At 43.5% G+C, this 22729-nt stretch overlaps 1 protein-coding gene across 1 annotated transcript in view; it reads right to left on the bottom strand.

Annotated features, from left to right (window-relative positions):
• LOC138298467 (low-density lipoprotein receptor-related protein 2-like) overlaps positions 1 to 22729 on the bottom strand; it is a 1267625-nt gene that overhangs the window by 827480 nt on the left and 417416 nt on the right. Inside the window, exons 11-12 of the mRNA XM_069236878.1 lie at positions 7274 to 7499; positions 6674 to 6799 (exon numbers count right to left, since the gene is read on the bottom strand). Of these exons, the coding sequence (XP_069092979.1) occupies positions 6674 to 6799; positions 7274 to 7499 (352 nt within the window). The remainder of the gene's footprint in view (positions 1 to 6673; positions 6800 to 7273; positions 7500 to 22729) is intronic.

The following is a 22729-nucleotide window of genomic DNA, read 5'->3' as shown; positions in this document are numbered from 1 at the left end:
CCTAAGCACGGCACTGAGTCCTCAGGGAAGTCCTGGAAACAGAACTTACCCTTTCATGCATGCCCATGCGAAAATACAAGAGATACAAGCTAAGCTTTCAGTATATTTATTGAAACAATTGCAATCTAGCCTACAGAATAAGCTGTAATAATTAGGTAGATGAAACAGAGCTAAGTCAACAACATAATGAACCACTGTAAATGAGATAGAGATTCCAGAGGTTCATAAGACTTCACAGAGCATAGTGGGTGTACTATTGTGCCTGCCTGATCTATAGGACTGGGCCTAGCCCCATACCGGGGAATTGGTGTCAAGAGTCTGCATGTAGTGTAGATGGAAATTCTCTGGAACTGGTAGGCTAGCATGTTGAATGCAGCGTTCATGCCAGGAGTCACAGCTCAGATGCCCCTCTGCCACTTCCAGGTCAGTGCATCATTTATATAATAAAACCACATGTCTAGAAGTACAACTGAGGCAGTGCTTCGTCTATAAGTTAGAAGCTGTCTCCTGAATGGACAATGCAAGCACTGGGATTTCAAGTACAGTGCTACTGTCTTTGGATAGAATGTACTTATTACTCGTCAAGGAAAGGCTAACTAAAACAAGCAACTCGTACAATATATTCCTAAAGTAATATCAAGCAAGCATAGTGAAATAAAGTGTGTAAAATATCATTCTTGAAAGCGATGCAGCTAAAATGTGTAAAATATAAAATGTAAAATGAAAATAAAAAATTGGGGAACCAAATCAGTTCCAGGAGATCCTCACAACAATGATAATATAATACACTGTTCCAAAACTAACGAGAGGAAAGGGAAAGGAAAAGGAGTCCTGATAGTCAGGAGCAAAAGTCCTCACACACCACATTTGGTGTCATGCTTCATCATCGGACAGCTCCTCGTCAGGCCGGCGCTGCAATGCCTGACGGGCACCCCCCGAAGGGGGGCTCTTTGCCGGAGATCTTTGTTAACGATGATGCCGCGGAGCCAAGTATGGGTCCAAGAAAGAGGACGGAAAAACAAGAAGAAAAGATAAAATTGGCTCAAGACCTTCACTAAATAATTTATTATTTGCTGTTGGGAAATGGTCAAGATTAAAAAAGTAACAGCGGAGTGACACAAGAGATGATGCTCAGACACTCACACACAAATTAGAAGAGAGGGAGGATGGTAATTATCCAAAATCCCTCAATATATGGTTAGTATACGGTCGACATGTTTCGCGTCTCTCATGGTCCAACAGGATCCCCTGACGCTTCTTCAGGACCTACTTGATTATTGGAATTTTCCAAGTGAAAAAAAAGGCAAAACAAAATTGCAGCTCCTATGATCTAGCGCTCACAGTCAGAACGTCATCAGTCACTTACTGGAGGTCAACCGGACTGGCTTTCCTTTCCTATCAGTCACCCATCTCCATTAGAAAAGGGGCTTCATGGGATCACGCAGGCCTGTTGCCCGGTTCACAGTGAATTTGCTTAACTGCTGGCGTTTGGAGCAGCACCTACCCCTGCGTCTGCGTTCCCGGATACCGAATACCTGTTGTGGTGTCGCTCTAGAATCAGATCAACCTCGACCTGGTGGCAGAACTACAACACTCCGCACAGTACGGGGTACTTGTGCAAGCCTATGTCAAGTGCTTCCTGAATGAAGTTCCTATAACCTGCTCAGTTTCCAAACCTTTTTTATGCACACAAACATGATTAATCACCAACAATCATTTGCCTGGGGCATCTGTGCTTTACTAAAGACCATCCACCCAGGAACCGGTTTGTGCCTGGGTTTAGTTTCATGGAAGCATCAGATGTGCTTACTATGCAATAGAGACTTATGTGCTTATGCAGGTTCTCAAAAGTTTCCTTTTCGGATAAAAAGGTGCCAATTTTGGCCAATGACTCTGCAGTTAACTTGAGGAGATTGAGAGAAGCCTAAAAACAAAGAAAATGGTTGCATTCGCATGAAATTAATTTAATTCTACTTCTACTTGTGTGTCTAGGCTTTTTCCTTGTCAAAACTTTGTGGCTAAACTCCACATCAATTAGTAGGAAAAGGGGAAGGTAGCACCGGCAGCCAACCCTAGGCAAACTGGTTGTGCAGAAAACCTGCTCAGATCATACTTGGCTACTGGAGAAAGTCTCAAGAGTAACTAATTGGCATAGAGCTCTAAAAGGTACAGGCAGCGAAGTCAACGCCTTGGCTCTGGTAGAGTATACCTAGACACCAGACTGAGTTGCGAGTGCCATATATTGTGATACATTCGGAGGGTTCACTGCTTATGCATAGGTGCAAGAGAGGCGTAATACCTTTGACAAATGTGTGACTAAGAATTCCCCCACAAACTACCCTATAGGGCCTTGGGTAATAGTGACTAGGGACCCATGAGGCATACGATTCCAGCGTAGGCTGTTGTGGAGGATCATACATGTATTGAGTTCCTGGTACTGTATGAATGTCAATGTATGTTTAGAGTTAGGAAAAGTAGGATCTGGCGCCCTGAAGAAAGTCTGGGACCCATTTGGGGCATGGTTTATAGGCTGAAACAGGTCGACCATCAGATGAAGTGATACTAAGTAATCTCAGGTGTCCATTTTTTAAATTTATTTTATCATCCATCAGATCTACCCTCAATAAAAGAAAAAACCTCTGGATCAGATACAGGGATATTTTACTACGTCTAGATCCTGCTTTCACTTTTAGACACCATGCCATAAAGTACTCTGCATCACAGGAGCCAATTCACCACTGTAAGGTTCTTAGGTGAATGAGGTGTGGCCAATTAAGCATGAATTTGTTGTGTCCTACACATGTCTTGGGATATAGCCCTACAGACACTACAATAACAGGGTAACTCCCATGAATTGAGCATCCTTGCTCCAAGATGTGTCAATTGTTTGCTTGTTGCTGTCAGTTCAATATGGGAGGACACAATCGAGTGACTGCCCCCACCTGGCCCCCCAAATTAAACGCTCATTCCCTTGGACCTTACATAGCTAAAGTCTGCCAGTTGTGTCTGATACATGATGTAGTCCACCAGAAAAGCCAGCATTATCAGCTGCTACACTCTTCAAGGCCTCCAATAATGACATCTCCTAACTAGGGCCCTCCATCCTGCTAACGAACTAAGTGCAAAGTGCACCTGGTAGCAACTGTGCAAGGTCACCTCTTAAGAGTGGCATGGGTAAGTGGAACGAAAGTAAGAAGAATTATTTTAAAAAAACTTTAATTTTACTTCAGCAACAGAGGTGGAAGGAGTCCCTCAGTCGCTGTTCCTCTTTGGAATACAGCAAATGATTTAGATGTTGACTGGCTTACAGGTCATTTGTGCCTCTGTATAAAGTTATGACCTTTAAAAAGAAGCCATCCATAAAATAGGCCTCAGGTCACATGAGGCCAATGGCTATACATTTTTATATCAGTCTGGACCAGATTAGACTAATGTCTAAAGACTTATTTGGGGAAGTGACTGGAGAAAACAAATGCATGCCACTTGCATCTCGACAGCTTAGGAGACCACGGAGGACCGAAGTCCACATCTGGTGTGAGACAATGACTGTACATGAAGCCTTGGAGGTTTCTTGATGGATACCTTTGCCAAGTAGGGTAGCAGGATAGACCTCCATAAAACAGGTGAGCATATGCTGATGTTCTTAACCTGTGCCAAGTTGAACGATATTAGCCATCACATCCTGTTGTCTCTGCCAAAATACTTCCTGGAGGACAACAGACACCCAGGTTTTCTGTGAAGGGTTAGGTGTGAAATGCTCTTCAAGAACCACTTGTGCCTGGTAAGCAATTATACAACAGTCCCTCAAAGTCAGATGTCAGAGCTCCCATCAAAAAGTCTGGGTTTGCTGTCAAAAGCTCTGACCAGGACAAAGCTGGATTTTGTAGCCACAGAGGTCTTTTCTTCACCGGGGCTTTTCTTTGTCTTGCCTCAGCCCAAGGCTTTACTTTCTGACTTGGTCACTTGTGTCCTCAAAACACTCCATTATGACAAGGCTGCAAGATGTAGTTGGGCAAGACTCAACTAAAGTAAATCTCTTTACAGCAAGATCCTGCTCAATCCCTTTTCAGCATGGTAAAAAAAGCTTCAAGTGGGGCAAACCTAGTTTTGTAGCCTACTTAAGGCACACTCTCCATGGGCACTCCTTAGCACATTGGTCTGGTCTGCAGTAGTTAGAATTTTTTTTATAGGCCTTACTTTGCTTCAATTCCTGAGAAAGTTCCATCCGGTCATTCCTGGATCTCCACAGACCCTCAGGGAAGGCTTGTAGCCACCAGGTGTCTAGGCAGAGGTAGAGCAGGGTCTAGTTATCAGTAGTCAGCACAGTACTTTTGGAGTCAGAAATTCTGCTTTGTCACCCTAGCAAGCTTGAGCAGTACCTAGGAGCCAGTCAGGAGTCTTTCATCAAGCAGAACATTCATAAGGGGGAAAAAGCAACAAAACAGTAATTACTACGCAATATCTTTACCACAGATCTGTTACCATGCATTCCTTTACGACAAAATAGTATTTTGTATAATATATATTTACCTACTGGTGGTTGCCAGTTAGGACCTTGTTTCCATAGAAAATGTGTTTTTTGGCTTGCCTTCATCTTTGGCACCGTTTAACGAATCTTCACAAAATTTTCCAAAAAAGTGTGCTGGTGATTGATGTTGTGCATGGAAGTTTCGGGGTGATGGGTCAAGCGGAGGCCAAGAGAAATGGGAAAGGGGTGGAGAAAAAAAAAATGTGTCTCCCATATTAATCCCTATAGGAGTTTACACACGACTACAACCCAGACCACTGGACAGAATGAAACCAAATTTGGCAGAAAGCCAGATTTTGTTTAGCAGATTGTGCTTTTGGTCATTTGGTGTAAATCTGTCCATTAGTTTGAGATATTAAAGGGGAAAAAAAATTATTTTATCTAGGGCCACGGATCCATTGCAATGCTTTTGTGGCAACTTCACAAATGCACGTACCACCAGGAAAGCTGCAATTGGTTGGCCGCGACCGTACCAGAAAGATATGGCTGTCGGATGTTACAGGACAGTCCCCAGGGCTGAAAATAAATTTGGTAAGTGGTATTAGGGATCAGGGCGGAGGTATCCTGACACAAGGGGTGTGACTATTGGGGTCTTTGAGGGTCACTGCACGATATTCGCAAATACATCACGATGCTCAGCACAACAAAGTGGCAAATATCGGTGAAAAAAAACTTTCATCCACACACTAAATTATTCACTCATAGGAGCACTCATGCAGCTGACAGAGCCACTCAGACACCCACTAACAGGCTCTCGGGCACACCCACTCACGCACCCATTAAGACTCACACACCCCACTCACAGATCCAATCAGACACTGACACCCACTCAGACCCTCACACCTAGGGACACTGTCACACCTATTCTCACTCAGAGATGGACCTTTTGCCCGTGCATGACAGGGGTTGTGTGGCTATAGGGGGTTGGCCACAGGAGCCTGGCCTCAAGGCAGGCCATGCGACCAATCCCCACCACCCATGGCAGATGGCTGCCTGTAGTGCAGGGTTGGGTTGTTCTAGGGCATTGGCTGCAGGGTCTGGCCACAGACTAGACCTTGTGGCCAAACCCCACTGCGCACGGGCAAATGGTGCGTGTGGGGTTGGGTGGTTAAAGGGGGTTTGCTGTGGCCAAACCCCCAACGCTCACGCCAAAGGGCTGTGTGTCGTGTGTGTGTTAGGTTCTGAATTCTCATACAAAACCTTAGTTATTTCAAGTAACTAACTCACACCCCAAACTAAGTAACTCATGCTCTCACCATGTACTGCTAATAACCCCAGCTATTACCACAGTCTTAACTTTTATAACCTAATTAAAAATATGAGTGAAGTATTAGCAGAAAAATTAATCAAGTAAATAAAGTGCATGGCAGGGGCACAAGTTAGTTACTTTAAATAATTCTAAAAGCTAATTACAGCAAAACAAAAAGGCTCCACTTTGGAGCCGAAAGGAGCACTGTATGGATTCCCAGCTTCCTCCAACATGACGCGTTTCGGCTGACTTGCCTTTCTCAAATGCCAGTAAATAAAGAGAAACACTCACTTGCAAATGCTTTTAATACTTGTCCTTCTTTATTCTCCTCGCTGTACTTGTAAGTGAAATGGGACTGACATGTCTCCATAAATCACATAGTTGCCAGCGTCGCCATAGTAGCATATGTTTATCTGATATTCAAAGTCCCAGTTCATAGTTTATCTTCGGTAGATTTAAAAGCCAAAGTGGTTCTGGGCACATTGTTATTCACTTTTATACTATTTAAACAAATATTTTACAGGCGAAAGATCCCAGTCAGAATTATCATGAAAGCGTACTTTTGGAATCCAAAGGTTTGCGCAGCTCGATTGGGGGCTTCTTAGCAAGGCAAAATGTCCCATCTACATACACTGAGCGAAATAAGTTATAATTCAACTTTTGTTATATCAAGGGGTGCTTTTTTTTATTCATAATACCACAGAAAAGACATGTCTGTTAATATAAAGTTCATTTCACAATGTGTCATAGGATAACAAGACAGCATTTAACTACAGTACAGGACCAGCGCCCATATGAAGATACATTAGTTTTCAGCATCATAGTTCAGTGCGGAGAAGTTAATCTGTTGCAATATTCATAGTATAAAAAAAACTGCTTCTTGCTCACGAACTTACTTTCACACTGGCCAGAAGGTAAGAGGAAGGTGCCATCCGGGCAAGCACACTTGTAGCCATGGATATGAACTGGTGACATCAGGCAGAGATGGCTGCAGACTCCTGCGACACATGGAGAGGGTGTACCTAAAGAAAGAAATTATGCGGTTGGATCAAGTGCCGTACACGTACAGTAGTCGAAAGGTAATGCTTGAAACAATAATAAAGGCTGCTAGAATACCCAGTTAGTAAACGGATATCTAAGGTCTCGCATAAATAGGAAGCGTACATTAAATGCTATCCAAAGTTCCCACCAAGAGCATCTGGTAACAGAAGAGTTACGCACCCAATGATATTACATAAACTAGGACGACTCAAATGCTTTTAAACCTAGCGCTATACTGTAGAGTTAAGTGAAATTACAACATGGCTCCCTCCATTCTCAGTACTGACGAAAATTACTGACGCAGAAAATAAAACTTTCTCCTCAAAAAGAGTACACTAGCTTTCTGCTTATGGAAAAGCGCAGAGCGCTAATTTGTGCTTGTGAACCAAACACTTAAATTGCTATTTTTTTTGGTTTTTGTTCCTACTTCAAAGAATTCCTTGAGATTGACTTACTTCTAGGTTGCTGGAGCTCATGAAGCACAGTAAATGCAGATACTGAACTGTTCAGCAGAACTTCCATTTCTTCCAGATTGTTGCGGGGAGCAAAAAGCAGTTGACTCTCATATGCCCAAAAGAACCAGCCCTCAAACACTGCAAGCCCCACTGGGTGTTGGTCTTTCTTCAGTATTTCAGGGAAGGAGAGTCTTCCTCTGCCATCAAGGTTTATGGTCTCTATGGACTGAAGTAAAACGATCAGACATTTCAATTAAGACAAGAACGCTTTCATATACTGCAGGTAAATACAAGTAAATAAAAGGCCAAATCCGCCTAAATTAATAGCTGCATGCTCAAATTTACCAGATCCTAATTCTCCCTATACAAAACATGTTTGATTCTAAAGATAATTAACTTTTAATACAAGTTCTACTTTTTGCGCATACAAGTTAACTCAAGCTTCACTAGTTCAGAAAAGTACGTCATCTGAGACATTGTTCTGACAAACTACACAAAGGCCGGGTGCACTAACCGTATAAGACTCCCTATCTTGCACACAACAATTACAACACGTGCCTCAAGCATGAACATTTTCCCACCAGGAGGGCACAGTGCTACCAGAGGCAGTATAAGCTTCCCCCTCCAACTGGTAACCAGCATGGGCTGCAGGTTGTTCCAATGCAAACAAGTACAGCAGTGGTGCAAGCTGTCCCAAAGCGCTCACCACATTAGCTTGGAGAGCATTACTGCAAGTTTTATTTACACACAATTACTGAAAGTAGGGTTAAACTCCCCTCACCAAGTAACAGTACAGAAGGACTGTTGGATGCTAGGTGAAAACAGCTAAAGCATGGCAGATTCAGAATGTTCACGATACATATAGCTGCCAAGGTTTTAGATTGCGATGTGTGACATTTTCATAATTTCAGTGTAATCATGAGCGACATTTCAACGACTGAGTGACCTTTCTCGTGAGCAAAGTCAAGCAATTAAGACGAGGTAACCATATAAATATCAGAAATTACACCAATTTGAGCAAAAAGAAACTAAAACTTAAAACTGCTGCACAGAACCAGAGATGCAAGGGCACCAACCTAGTGGCTGTGTAACCCCCGGTGCATTGCGTTCGCCCACACTTTCTCTTCATTCCTCCAGGGTAGGAGAATCTTCTGGGGGTCGGCACATCAGTATCCAATTAATGATCTGGGGGGGGGGGGGGTAGGAGGGAGGCATGCATGCCCCCTCACCCCACACAAGCACCAGATCTTCCTTGAGTGCCCCCACCTACCTGAGGACCAGAACTTGGACCATGGGGCCCGTAACTGATGCTGAATAGGGTTGGCAGGAGTTTGTGACAGTATGATACATATTTTCACGTAATATATTGAGGATCCTATACCTCCCGGTGTACACCAGCACCAACTTGTGGCCTTTGATAAACAGCACTCAGCTTCTAGCAAAGTGGAAAACGAACTACACTGTTTTACCGCACTTCAGGACACGGTTCTACTGCATGACAATCTCAAGGATTGCGTTAATGCTCGAAAATAAGTTATTCAAACGCGAGATGTGTGGCACGTAGCAGAGCTGGATACATTTGCATGCATTTGAATGCAATATTACGGTTATCTGACAGAAATACACATTCCGTTGCAATGCATGCCTGTACCAACCATGAGTTACAAAGCGAATGCCATTACCTCGCATAACATTAACCAGACATTTAACAATGAATAAGCATTTAGCACACATGCTTTTACAACACATTTCGTTGTACAAGAATTTATGTTAAATACATATGTGGTTACGGTTTTTCCTGGACCCTGCCCTAAACACCACCCTGTCCTCAGCTCTAAAACCTGACCCCAGCGCACGCCCCTCCCGACCCCCCCCCCCCCCAACCCTTTATATAAAAAAAAAAAAAAAAAAAGCCTAAGCAATAACACTGCCCCAAACCCTAAAACCACCCACCTGTGGGTTTCACTACTCCTTCTCCATCACTGGACCGTGCAATGTCCCAGAGAAGACCCTGCCTGAAGGGGACAGCCTGGCTTGGCCTGCCTGTGTGCACTGAGCCCAGCAGCCACCCCTGCCCGGGACTGAGGCACCACGTGGACTCACCTTGGTAAACACCTGAGCCGCAGCACTTTGCCTGAACCCAGCCTCCCTATGGGAGGAAGAGAATGAGCAGAGTTGGGGGGTCACGCTGAGCAACAGTGCAGCAATGGGGAGGGGGGGGATGCTGCTCAGAGCAACAGCGCACAGACAGGGGTCGCACAGAGCAGCCATCAGGGAGGGGTGGATGGAGCTTTCCTGGAACCTGCCAGTGCCTAAGGATGAAAGCTTTGTTTCCTCGACCGATCCAGATAGCCTTTCCCACACATGCTCTAATCACCACTACCACACATATGCTCTTACCAGGCATACCTTTACAACTTATTTTGCTGTAAAGGCATGTGTGGTAAAGGCGTATGAGTTGTAAAAATTGCATGGTTAAGCCTATGCATGGCAAAGGTGCATGCTTTGGTACATGGTTAAGGCTATGCGTTGTTACAGCTGCATGGTTGTTTCCCCATCATTACAGTATAGAAGTACTTCCAATGCATGAACGTATCTGGCGAAGCAATGGAGCGCCAAAGGTCAAGCCCAAGGTACATTTTAGTACCACTGCAGTGAGACAAGGTCAGTATCCAACAAGTAAGGCAGTAGAATTCAGAGAACAAGTGCTTCTTCTGAACTGCAGGATTTGTGCCAGTTTTCACATCAATCTGGATGCTGCTCCAGATCCAAGTTATAAGGGACAGACTTCTGGTCTTTTGTCCCTGCATTTCCTGGTCTCCAATTTGGCAATGTTTGTCTCCTTGCGTGTGTGTGATAAACTAGCCACTTGTTGGAGTACCCTAACACTTTTTGCCTGGTTTATGAATGCTCTTGGACTGGAGTGCACTAGGTACCTGCTAACCAGGTCCCCAGTGCCAGCGTTCTTCCCCTAAAATAGACAAAAATATTGTCACAATTGGAAACACTTGATGGTGCCATTATAAGTCCCTAGTAAATGGTACTAAGGGTAGGCCCCTGAGGGCAGCAGCAAAGATTGCAGGCTGAGTCCTGGTGCAATCCTAAAATGCCAAACTGACATAGCAAACAGCCTGTGTGCCCTGTCGACTACACACTGCATATAATATAGTTAACTCAACCCTCTGGCAGGCCTTCGAGCCCTAAGACAGGATGCAATATACTGCATGTGTGGGCATAGATGCATGAGCAATATCCTCCTACAGTGTTCCTTCCAAACCTTGGACATGGTAAGTGAACAGAGCTGCCATTTTGCATGCATGTGCTGGACACTGGTCAGTACAAGTTTCACAGCTACATGATGGCCACCCTGAAACCCGGGTTGTTTGGTATCAAGCAACTCAATGATAAACCCAAACTTGTAATAGTTTGGGATTTATTGCAAAATGTATCCAGGGGCCACCTTCGAGGTCTCCCCTGCAAAATTGTAGCTACCCTGGCATGGTTGCTGGCTGGTCCCAACCAGCCTGCCACCATCAGACAGGATTCAGGAACCCTGGGGTGAGAGCCTATGTTCTCTGGGTCCAGAGAGCAAAGCCCTTCCTGGGCAGAGGTGTTACACCTCCCCCACTAATGCACACAGCCAGGCCTATGAGCTTCAAAGACCTAGATGCTGCCCTTGAAACTCGATCCCCAGCCCTGCTAGCAGCAGATGGCCGTCCCTGTTGCAAACCCCCACCTTAGGTGGGAGCAAAGGCAGGAAAATGCACAAAGGACAGGTGGAGTGGCCACACGTAGTTTGCCCCACCCTTAAGGTGTTGCATATGAGGCAACCCCTCCATTACCTTTTCCTCCATGTTGCATGATAGGACAATAGCCTATCAGGGTTGGGGAAGTGACCTTTGCCCACCGGAACCAGTCATTTAATGGGTGTAGCCACCATAAGGTAGATGACTGACTGGTCACTAACAGGTCCTCCTCCTAAACGCCCACTAACTGCAGTATTTAATGGGCACCCCTAGACCTGCAGATCAGATTCCAAGGACACAAAAAAAACAGCAACAAAGACCCAAGGCTCAAGAACTGCATTCCTGCTGCACAAAGAAAAAAGTGCCAAAACCGGTCTGATGCACCCAGAACTCGACAATTGCTGCGGAGGGGTTGCTCAGACATCGGACAGACTCTACAAACTCCCAGAGGACCAACTCTCCTCTGAAAATCACCACAAATGTCCCTCCAGAGTGAAGGCGTCACTTTCGCATCAAAGACTTAAAGATCAGTGAAGTCCAGTTCACGGACTGGCTGCTGCCCAAGAAACTGGACTACAGAAACCACCAGAACCATCCACCAAAGTGATCCTGCTGACCTGTAGGTGACCCTCCGAGACCTACCTCCTGCTTCAAAGGGCACGTCTGTGCACAGCTCTTGGGTCATCTATCTGCTCTGCACCCAGCCTCCCTGGGCCCTGATTCCGGGAACCATCAATGCTCTAAGGGTCCCTCACCCCTTGCATTGTGTACACTTCAAGGGTATCCACCAGACTCAACTTAATCCACCTGTGCATTGCTTTTCCATGTAGTCCACCGCAGTGGTCCTGCACCAGCTCCAAGGACTTTTCAGTCAAAGCTGGGAACTGCCCACACTTCTACAGCTGGCCATTACAGGACTTCTTGGCTACCTTAACCTAAGAACAAAAGGAGACATTGCCTGATTTTATATGAATTTTTAAAGTTTTCTCCCGCTGATTCATATGGTGTGTAACTATGCACAAACACTTTGCTAAACTTTTTAAAAGTATTTACCTGATTTTGATGATCTTGGTCTTAGAAATGTATAAAAATATGAAGTATTTTTGTAAATTGGTCTCAAGTTATTCCTTGGAGTTTGTCTTGCTTTGAAAGTGAGTACAACAAATGCTTTGCACTTCTCCAAGATTGGTCTAAGTGCTCAATCAAACTACCATAAAAATGAGAGCATCTAGTGGTCTAATTTTAACCTCTGTAAACCAACATGAGGTTGCCTGGACTCTGCACAGTGTGCCTGGTTTTGCACACTAAATAAAGAGTCAGCCTCCTACAGCGTGACATTGTCCACCTGAGATTGCTAATCTCTCATTTAGGTATGTGGTTTCAGGAAACCTTTTAAGTGACAGCTGGTTTTAAAGACGATGCAGTTCCACAGCTGGAGCCAACAAGGTTACTTCAAGTATGGGCTAGCTAATTTCTACATGTCCATGATGACACTAGAAGCAGTATTTAAGACACAGTTCATGGGTAGCAATGTGGAGTTAGGAAGGATGAATAAAGCATTTCCTTCTGGAAAAAGACCATGTCCTGCTAGTATTTCTCCAGTGCCTTCCCAGAATGTTCCATTCTCAGCTACTCCCATTACCAGTGTCCCCTACAGACTTCCCAGAAGATGCACAGCATAGCCAATGGCCACACCCATAAGCATAATGCACTATACTAGCTGTGGTTACCATGTGGAAACAAGCGTCTCAGGCAGGAACAATTTTGCTTTTTAGAAGGGCAATCTGGTACTCTGCCTCTGTAATGAGTGTTCTTTGAAAGAGGTATTTTCCCAATCAAAACCAAGCAAATTTGCTTTTGCTCTCAGCTAAGGGATCACCAGTCAGATTAAGTTTGATCAAACCTGAATCAGTGGCTACTTGGAGCTAAGAGCTAACAGGAAAAATTACTTGTCAGGTTGACTACATGCTTGACATTCAGTTCTTTATTAGCTTAGGACAGGTGGAGTTGCTCAGTGCAGTCAACTGTGGAGATTTAGGAAGTTTTGTGTTCAAGTGTCTTGGTTGTATTTATTCTGAATGTATGCCCTTAACTGAGCCACAGTGTAGCACCGAGCACTCATGTATGTTGTTGGTAGCACAGCAGAATTCTATCACAAAGCTAGTTAACACAGCAGTACACAGATTCCACAGCATACATCAACGTTCATAATTTCCTCACAGCACAGGTAAAAACATCTGTAGCTCGAGTAGCAAAGTGTTAGAAATGAGGTTTCTGAATGGCTAGGGTAGGCACCTAAGCCAGGCAGAACCCACCACTGTAGTAAGGGCAAGTTGCACACTGGAGATAACCTGTGCTCACAATCTGGTAGCTTGAAACAGCAGTCAGGCTTATCCCCAGAGACAATGTGTAAAGCGTTTGCGCAAAACTCACACAAGTGACAAGTGACAAGTATACCACAAGAGACTCCACAAGGGATTATATAAAATATATAGTATATTGTACAAAACAAGACCAAACTGTCATTAATCATACATACAGTGCGTACAATGTGATTTCTCAGATGGTACTTGTTCCCCTGAGCAAGGCAACTCCAAAACATACATCACATTAGTGCAGGCAATGCCAGGCAGGTCAGAGAAAACGCACAAATAATCTATCAGCAACCTAAGCACATGCACCCAATGGATACTTTCCGAGCTGTCCCATAAGTTGCAGTGGTTCTCATAGCACTAGGAACAAGGGAAGACACTCCTCCCCTATTGGACACTTGAGTAATGTAGGTCTATTGAAATTGCAACAGGACTATAGCTCAAGACGATAGGTCGCCAGAGCACCTGCGCAGGACTTAGACAGTGCATGGTGATTTGGTAGCAATCCTCCAACAAGGGGGGAAAAAAAAGCCTGTCCCTGCAAAGGGATGCTTGATGGCTGTTTCGGCAGCCTGCTCACCTCCCCCACTGTACCATAAATGGCAGCCATGCCTGTATTTGGTGCAAAAAAGAAAAAAGGGCGGGGGCACCCACCTAAGGTTGGCATGAGAGGCCTCGCCCAGTCTACTGCGGCAGGTAAAGCCCTACAGTGTACTCCTCAAACCAAGTCCTCGTGATTCCTTCAGCTGCGCAGCCTCAGGAGTGGGGTCCAACCAGCACTGAGGCGCCGCAGCTGTCCCCTTGAGTAGCAGTAGATAAAACAACCGAAAAGGCAGTACTAGTGAAGCTGGACAAAGGCAAAAAAAAACACTGCTTCACTCTTGCAACTCCTAGATGAAGCAACATGACAGGCAAACAATGCACAAACAGCTTGAAGACCCTAACCTTGGATATATATAAGACAGAAAAAAGGCTCCTGACATGGTTTTCTCCGACCTTCCTTTGTCAACCAGTATTTACTTTTACTGAGTAAACTGTGGATAACCTGCATGTGTGTGGACACCCGTGCTACATAAGAATTTATCTAGTACGGCAACAAAGGTCCTGCCAAAAAAAGAACTTAACCGCTAAGTCTCCGGCCAGTTAAAACAGGGACGAGCGGTGGCTGTGGGGTGATAGGGGACAATTGCCTTACTTGTACAATGCTTTCTTAGCTCCTTCATTTGAGGGGAGTAGGACGTTTTTTGTTCATTGTTGGATATGCTTGTGTGGGACCACCACTGAACCCTAATAGTAGGCGTAGATGCAGACTGGTTCTGATGAGCGATTGTGTATGATGATCCCATGAGCTGTTATTCTCTGTAGATGGTCCGTGCCGCACAATTTTTTTTTCACTGTAAACGCAACAGTGGTTCTATAGTATGTTTATGACAATAAAAATCTGTTTAAAAAGTCTCATGAGTTCAAAGTTACCATAGCAACCACAACAGGTACTTGCTGTATTTAGACTGCAAAGCTGGACAAATGTATTGACACAGAGATTAGGTCCGTCTTCAATGTGATGCATATGAACACAGGAATTCGAGTGCTGTTTACATATTGCATGCACAAATGTAGATCACCACATTTAATCCTGCCTGATCGACTTCGCCAATGCTGGAGGAAAACATCAAAGACTGCTTTCTATACAGAATTCCTACAGAGGCTAAAGTATAACATGTGAGGACTTAAAAAAAAGATTCCTCACGAATTCCAATGAAAGCACTTCCTGGAAGGCTGAATAATACACCAAGTAGTCAACAGAATTATGTGAACCAGATGTACTACTCTGCATGGAACCCAAGTCCAGAGTATATTTTCAATAAATGGTAAAGACAGGCACAGCTGCTCTGACCTGCATACCGTCCTTGAAGACTCTTCCAAACCTCCCCCACCCAGGAGCTCTTGGTGTGTGTCTACTACTTCATGTTGCGCTGCTCCTCCACACGTTGTGCTTACAGGACCACCGCTGGCATATGCACAGCCTTCCTGCTGCTCTGACTCGCTATTCTGCCATCCAGTGCCTGCTTGGAGCATTGCAGCCTACCCATTGTGGAATTAGCTGCAAAGGCACCAGCTGCTCGCGGCACATCCTCTGTGCCTGGCCGCCACCTCCCAGGGCCTCCCCCTTGGCGGACTCCAGGATGGGGCGTAGTGACCCCCCCCCCCCAACCCACCCCAAACAGCGTCACATCTCCTTCGATGCCAGTTAAACACCTCAGCACCAGGAAGCTGGGTACAACTAGACTGATAATTAAGGGGTGCTTTCTGACCGCCCCCCTCCCCCGAGGGGACTGCAGCAGTGATGGAGGAGCTGAAAGTGGGTTTCAAGGCCATAGGTTTGCACTTGTATGGCATGTATGAACGCCTGGATAACCATTCCACCAGGCTTAGCGCCACTGAACAGCAAATATCCGATATTGAGGACTGCTCAGTGGCCCCAACTAAGCTCATGGAGAGGGTGGAATGCTTGTTGAAGACCATGGTGGCAAAAAGTGAAGACTTGGTGGCCCGACCCCACCGCAATTACATTCACATCGTCGGAGTGGAGTCCACTAACACCAGTCGCATGAGCACCTATGTCTAGTAACTCCTGATGGACCTATTTGGCAAGGATTCTCTTTCAGCTTCACCTTCGTAGTGGAAAGGGAGCATCGGCCTGGTGATGTAAAAAAATATTTTACAACGTTCTGGTCTGCACTTTGGCATGCATGCTCTGGCTTGTTGTGCATTGAACTGAATGGCAAAAGTCGCATCTTTGATACTCCATCGGAAGCAGTGTTTTTTTTGCCAGCAGTAGAAATTGGAACACAGAATTGGGGAGTCGCTCTGCAGGAGGCTCTGCTTCTTACTTGTCTGGGCCATCACTTGACATTCCTACAGAATGAGATCTGACACTGCACACAGATGGCATCTAACCATAGCTTTGTTAATACATCACTAAGGGTGTGGGCCCACCCCACTCCTAACGGAACTTTGCACCAGTTTTACTCAATGTATTTTGTAGGCGGATTTGCATTGCATTGATAATTCTCCTTTGATCTAAGACTTATGAGTGTTCTTATCTCCCCCCGAAACCAACACCACTTCACGGAGCGTTGCTGTGTCCCAACGGTTTACTCTGTTCTTTTTGCTTTTTCTGCTTCTATGGAAAAAAAGGGCATTTCACGGAGTTTACTATTTCTGGTGTAGTAGGGGGGGAATAGGGTTTTACTTGCAGTTCAGTATAATGTTGCTGTATTTACTTTTTTCTTATCACACGTTATTGCACACCATGCTCTTCACGCACCCATGTCCCTTGCTCCCAGTGACCACAATGCCTGCTGAACAAAGATAATGTTTTCGTACATCTTCCTCCTGGGAATGCCCCATTGACTGCGACCCCCAGTCGAAATTATTTGCACGGCATCAATAATGACTGACCCTTTTTGCCTACAGCACCTTCCACTGCACTGGTTATGACCGTCAGGTGCACACTCCCCCACTACAAGGGCTTAAGTCTTCTGGGCACACTGTACAATGGTAAAACAGGCATAGACTTTGTCCAAGACCTGCTACCCCTGTCTCTAGTGGCCACAGGGAATAGCCTACAGATTTACATAGCAAATACAGTCTCTTGGCAACATTTCACACCTACTATCCTGGCCCAAATTTCAGGATTTTGTTTATGCTTTGCAGACAGGTTCACCAATTCACGGCAAGCTATTCTTGATGGGGGAGGAAGGACATTTTCTGCACTAGTGACTGGGGTATGCCCACCAAGACCTCAAGACTAATGGGATTTGCATACATCAGAAAATATTAGCCTGGAAACTGTTTAACTACAAATGACCAAGACACTCAGTTCAGATATCGAATATTTCTGATCCTTCTTTCTGGAAAATGTGTATTTGCTAGTAGGTCTAAACAGCCTCCGTGTGCATTTTAAACATTGTCTCCCTTCATCAAATTGTATGTCGTGCAGCTGAAAAAGATTCCTTAAGGCAGTGTTTCTCAACCTGTAATCCGGGGACACCTGGGGGTCCACAAAGCATGCTGAGGGGGTTTGCAACTGCTTAGTAAATTACATATTAACATTAATGAAGAGTATAGAAATAAAGCAGATAAATGTACAATTGAAAATGTTTTTATGTACTGTAAATATCAATACATTTTAATTTTGAGGCTATAAAGTAAACCATCAGATTGATTTGTGGGAGCAGTGCAAGTGCAAACAGACTATAGTACGGACAATGTGTGGCTTCAATTGATTTTAGCAAAGCTCCAACCTTACAATTAAAATTTGTATTTTTTTGTGCAAATTAAATAGGATTTGTGTATGTGTTTGTTGGTGATTTGAACCACAAAAGAATACAGAAACCAGCATTCAATGCTTCCCCTGCTTCCAGTAATATGGGGGGTGGGGATGTTCAGTCCCGAATTCCAATAATGATTCAGTGGGGGTCCAATCGTTCTAGTAATGTTAAAATGGGGGTCCACTGCTCGCCCAACAACACGCCTTTTCCAGCTTTGCCTTTAGTAATATGAAGTTTAAATGATCGAAATAAAGAGAAACGCATTTTTAGCTAGTTGTGTGCATATTCAGCAAAAAGGCTACATTTAATTAACAGACAAAATGTCCAATGTAAAATACGTAATCACCATAAAAAGATGTGCTAGTGAAATTTTTTTTTTTTTTTATAACTTAGTCTCTTTATTCCGTTGGTATTAGTATTCACACAAAAAAAGAGCAGCAACAACACACCATGACTAAGAATGGGTGACTAAGATGTTGCATCTGTGCATACATTATGCCACTGGACTGGAGTTTTCTTGATAAGAGACACCACAAAATACACACATTCTTAAAATTATTGGTATATAAGGAAAGGGGGCACGAGTGTTGTGTGGACATATGCAGGGCATGAGAAGTTTTCACTAGACTGAAGACAATGTTTGAGACTCAAGGCTTTAAAGATATTTAAGGGGGTGGTCCTTCCAGAAGGCAGCGGGGACATGGGCAAATGTTCTGGTGCAGGAGGCTAGGCTTACCAAAAACAGAGGTGAATGGGTTTCGGCAGAGACACGTAACGCATATAAATAGACTGAGGCCCTAAGGTTGGTTTTTAGCTGTTAATTCTATAGAATAGCAAAACAGCTTATTTCACTTTAAGAGCGGTCAAACATAGCTGCCAAGGTTTCATATATGTATGTGGTATTTTCATAATTTTATTGTAATTAAGAATTACATTTCAGCGACTACGAGTGACACTCAGGACAGTCTCCTGATGACACAAATGAAGTACTGCCTATGATACATACAATTAAATGTAATCCTCGTTCTCAAATATTACAATTGCTGCTGGATTCACGAGGTCAGAAAACCGAATACATTGTAACATAGCTTGGATTAAAGCAGTGTGTCACCTGCCAGGCAAAGACAGAGGCACTAAATATTTAAATACTCGCGTGAATAACATCCCATTAGCCGTTGCTCACTCAGAGGCAGCCCTCGCCAGCCAGAGACTACAGGAAGTACACCCCTTTTACTCACCAACTCTCAAGTAGCCCGTGCAGAAATATCCAGCCGCCACGTGCCTCCGAGGCATGGTGGGCTGGGAAAGGGAGCGCAATCTGTTTTGGCACACGTGGATACATTGTATCGATCCCGTGCGCAATCGGACCATAAGGAGTCTTTCAGGCCCAACGGCAGGATAAACTGGTTTACAGGCAGAGCAGCAGGCCAGAGATTAAATACTGCATGCACATCAAGCCGTTCGGAGCACCCCAACAGCATACCAAGGAGTTAAATGCGTGACCGATTCATTTTAATGCAGTAATGCGTTAGTCCAACCCTTGATGTGTACTTTGCAGAGCCGGTCAAAGCTAACAGGTAAACAAGGAGAGGGGTCCAGCCAGATTGACTTCCTTTAAATGCCGAATTAATGGAAGGGTTGTGAGAACTCCAGACCAGGAGGCCTGGACCCTGCGCCTCCCAAAACTTGAAATACTGGGAAAAAAGGTGGTGAGTTCTCACTTAGGGAGTCATTGATAAAAAGCACAATGCCTCAATGATAATTTATTTGCATCCAGAACAATGAAAGAAAAAGGAACAGTTCCATGAAATTATAATACTTGTTATTATATGACAGTCATTATACAGAAGATAAGATCCAGAGACCAACAGTTCAATAGTCCAATCAACCAGTACTAAGGTTGAAAAAGTCTCATGTGAACAAAAAATTGCTTTGAAAACGAAGCAGCCAGGTAAGAAAAAAATCAAATCAAAGGGCACAATTCAGTGACGGAACAGCCACAGCCAACACGTGTTTCGCCCCTTATGCGGGTAAGCAGGGGCTTTTTCAAGGCTGTAAAAGAGATATGTATGTATAATAAGAGTCACATAGTAAGTAATGATAATAACAAATTATGGTATTGCTTTCCATGCAAGTCATGCTGAGCAAATTTTGCTCCTTCTTGGTGAAATCTGTGATTTAGGTGATGGGGTCCATGACAAACTCCCAATTGAGGCCAAGTGCTGAGATCATGAAAGTATCAAGGTGTGATAAGGCCATAAGTGAAATTAGCAAGAAGCATTTTACCACTCCTGGGTAAATTCAAAGACTAAAGAAAAAGAGTGAAAATATTATTAGCCAGTCGAAAGAAATGGGTAGAAAAAACGCATGCTGGCACACACGTGATATTAGTGCAAACATGAAGTCAGCAGGAATACATGCGGACTGGTGCTAATTCAGATACCCTGTGAGAAAAGATTTACATCACCAAATATTCTGACTCACATACATTGGTAACATACCTAGTTCAAATCATTATGAGAAAACTTCTGGCAGCTATTGTCTTAAGTACGAAACATAATCTAAGCAAGGGAACAAGTTTTGAGAACATGACATTGGTATGCAGTGTTTCATAACTAATACCAAAATAGCATGAGAATAATTAAGTATTTAAAACAACGGGCTCTCTCCTTCATGAGTCAAAACACAAGACCGAATAAGTCAATAATGCGAGCATAGATATATATCAAACCAAAAAGAGAGAGACATAGTATGACTAATCGATATGAGCAGTATGCTCAATGTTCACAAATAGCCAAAAGAGACCCTATTTGCCCATGTAACAAATATTAAAGTGTCAACAGTTAAGGAATAGATAGTCATACAAGAAAAAATAAGACAATATCCTGATCTTGCCACATTAGAATAAGTTAGGGTAACATGCTCATAATCGCAAAAAATATATGCAACAGAATATGTCACTCCCGTGTCCCAGAGAAACAAGCATTCAGGAGATTAAAGGTTAAACTAGATCGATCGAGTACAGATTAGTGCAACAATCAATGAGATAGAATTTGTAATTACCTAATGTCGTAGTCAACAGGGAATCATAAAATTGCCGGAAAGTTATCCTCGAGTCCTGCGTAGAATCGCACTAGCTCCGTATGGCTAGAACGCGATATGAAGCACAGGCGCGTCCTTTCACCGTTACAAGGGTAATGAAACGGAGAAAGGACTCGACATCCCTGATGCAGCTAAATAATGGCAGCCATATTGGAGGGGAGCAATGCGGCAGGAAACTATAAGGACCGCATAGCTTGTAAAGTGGAATCCGAAAGAATGACAAAAGAAAAGGTAGTAAGCTAATAAGCCTTAAGGGAACATACTATGATAGAGAAGTAAATAAGATATTTAAAGAGCGTTAGAGGTGGGTAGGACATGACAGAAGCTGACTAATCAAAAAGGAAAAATTAGAAAGGAAAGGAAGAGGCAGAAGTTGGAAGAAGTGATTTGTAAAAGAATAGTAAGAAGAAATACTACAGGAAAAAAGAACTAGGATTAGTGCAAAAATAGAAAAAATAATTATGGAAAAGAGGAAGAGAAGAAGAAAAATAGTGGAGACAAAGATAAGTCGGGAGTATAGGGGAGTTTACCCTATTAGTTACTCATAAAAGCATGATACAGACCAGCAAATTGAAACATAGAAAAAGTGATGATAAACCAAAATGAGACTGTTAACATTAGTTCATCCAAATAACTCAGGCGGTACAATATTTACAGTAACCAGTAGTGCCATTCATGGTCCTGATTCAGTCCTTGGTTCACCGTATCATATCGGATGATCAACCTGCTTTCCTCTTGACGTAGGCGTAGCTGTAAGTTCCCGCCCCTTGGGGACGGTGTGATGCGATGTATCCCCCTTAACTGTTGACACTAATATTTGTTACATGGGCAAATAGGGTCTCTTTTGGCTATTTGTGAACATTGAGCATACTGCTCATATCGATTAGTCATACTATGTCTCTCTCTTTTTGGTTTGATATATATCTATGCTCGCATTATTGACTTATTCGGTCTTGTGTTTTGACTCATGAAGGAGAGAGCCCGTTGTTTTAAATACTTAATTATTCTCATGCTATTTTGGTATTAGTTATGAAACACTGCATACCAATGTCATGTTCTCAAAACTTGTTCCCTTGCTTAGATTATGTTTCGTACTTATGACAATAGCTGCCAGAAGTTCTCATAATGATTTGAACTAGGTATGTTACCAATGTATGCGAGTCAGAATATTTGGTGATGTAAATCTTTTCTCACAGGGTATCTGAATTAGCACCAGTCCGCATGTATTCCTGCTGACTTCATGTTTGCACTAATATCACGTGTGTGCCAGCATGCGTTTTTTCTACCCATTTCTTTCGAATGGCTAATAATATTTTCACTCTTTTTCTTTAGTCTTTGAATTTACCCAGGAGTGGTAAAATGTTTCTTGCTAATTTCACTTATGGCCTTATCACACCTTGATACTTTCATGATCTCAGCACTTGGCCTCAATTGGGAGTTTGTCATGGACCTCATCACCTAAATCACAGATTTCACCAAGAAGGAGCAAAATTTGCTCAGCATGACTTGCATGGAAAGCAATACCATAATTTGTTATTATCATTACTTACTATGTGACTCTTATTATACATACATATCTCTTTTACAGCCTTGAAAAAGCCCCCGCTTACCCGCATAAGGGGCGAAACACGTGTTGGCTGTGGCTGTTCCGTCACTGAATTGTGCCCTTTGATTTGATTTTTTTCTTACCTGGCTGCTTCGGTATCAAAGCAATTTTTTGTTCACATGAGACTTTTTCAACCTTAGTACTGGTTGATTGGACTATTGAACTGTTGGTCTCTGGATCTTATCTTCTGTATAATGACTGTCATATAATAACAAGTATTATAATTTCATGGAAGTGTTCCTTTTTCTTTCATTGTTCTGGATGCAAATAAATTATCAAAGCTAACAGGTATTCTG

Source organism: Pleurodeles waltl, chromosome 1_2 (genome assembly GCF_031143425.1).
Source record: "Pleurodeles waltl isolate 20211129_DDA chromosome 1_2, aPleWal1.hap1.20221129, whole genome shotgun sequence".
Classification (NCBI taxonomy): Eukaryota; Metazoa; Chordata; class Amphibia; order Caudata; family Salamandridae; genus Pleurodeles; species Pleurodeles waltl.
Note: the sequence above shows the minus strand (reverse complement) of the source record. Positions and strands in the feature narration are given on the sequence as shown.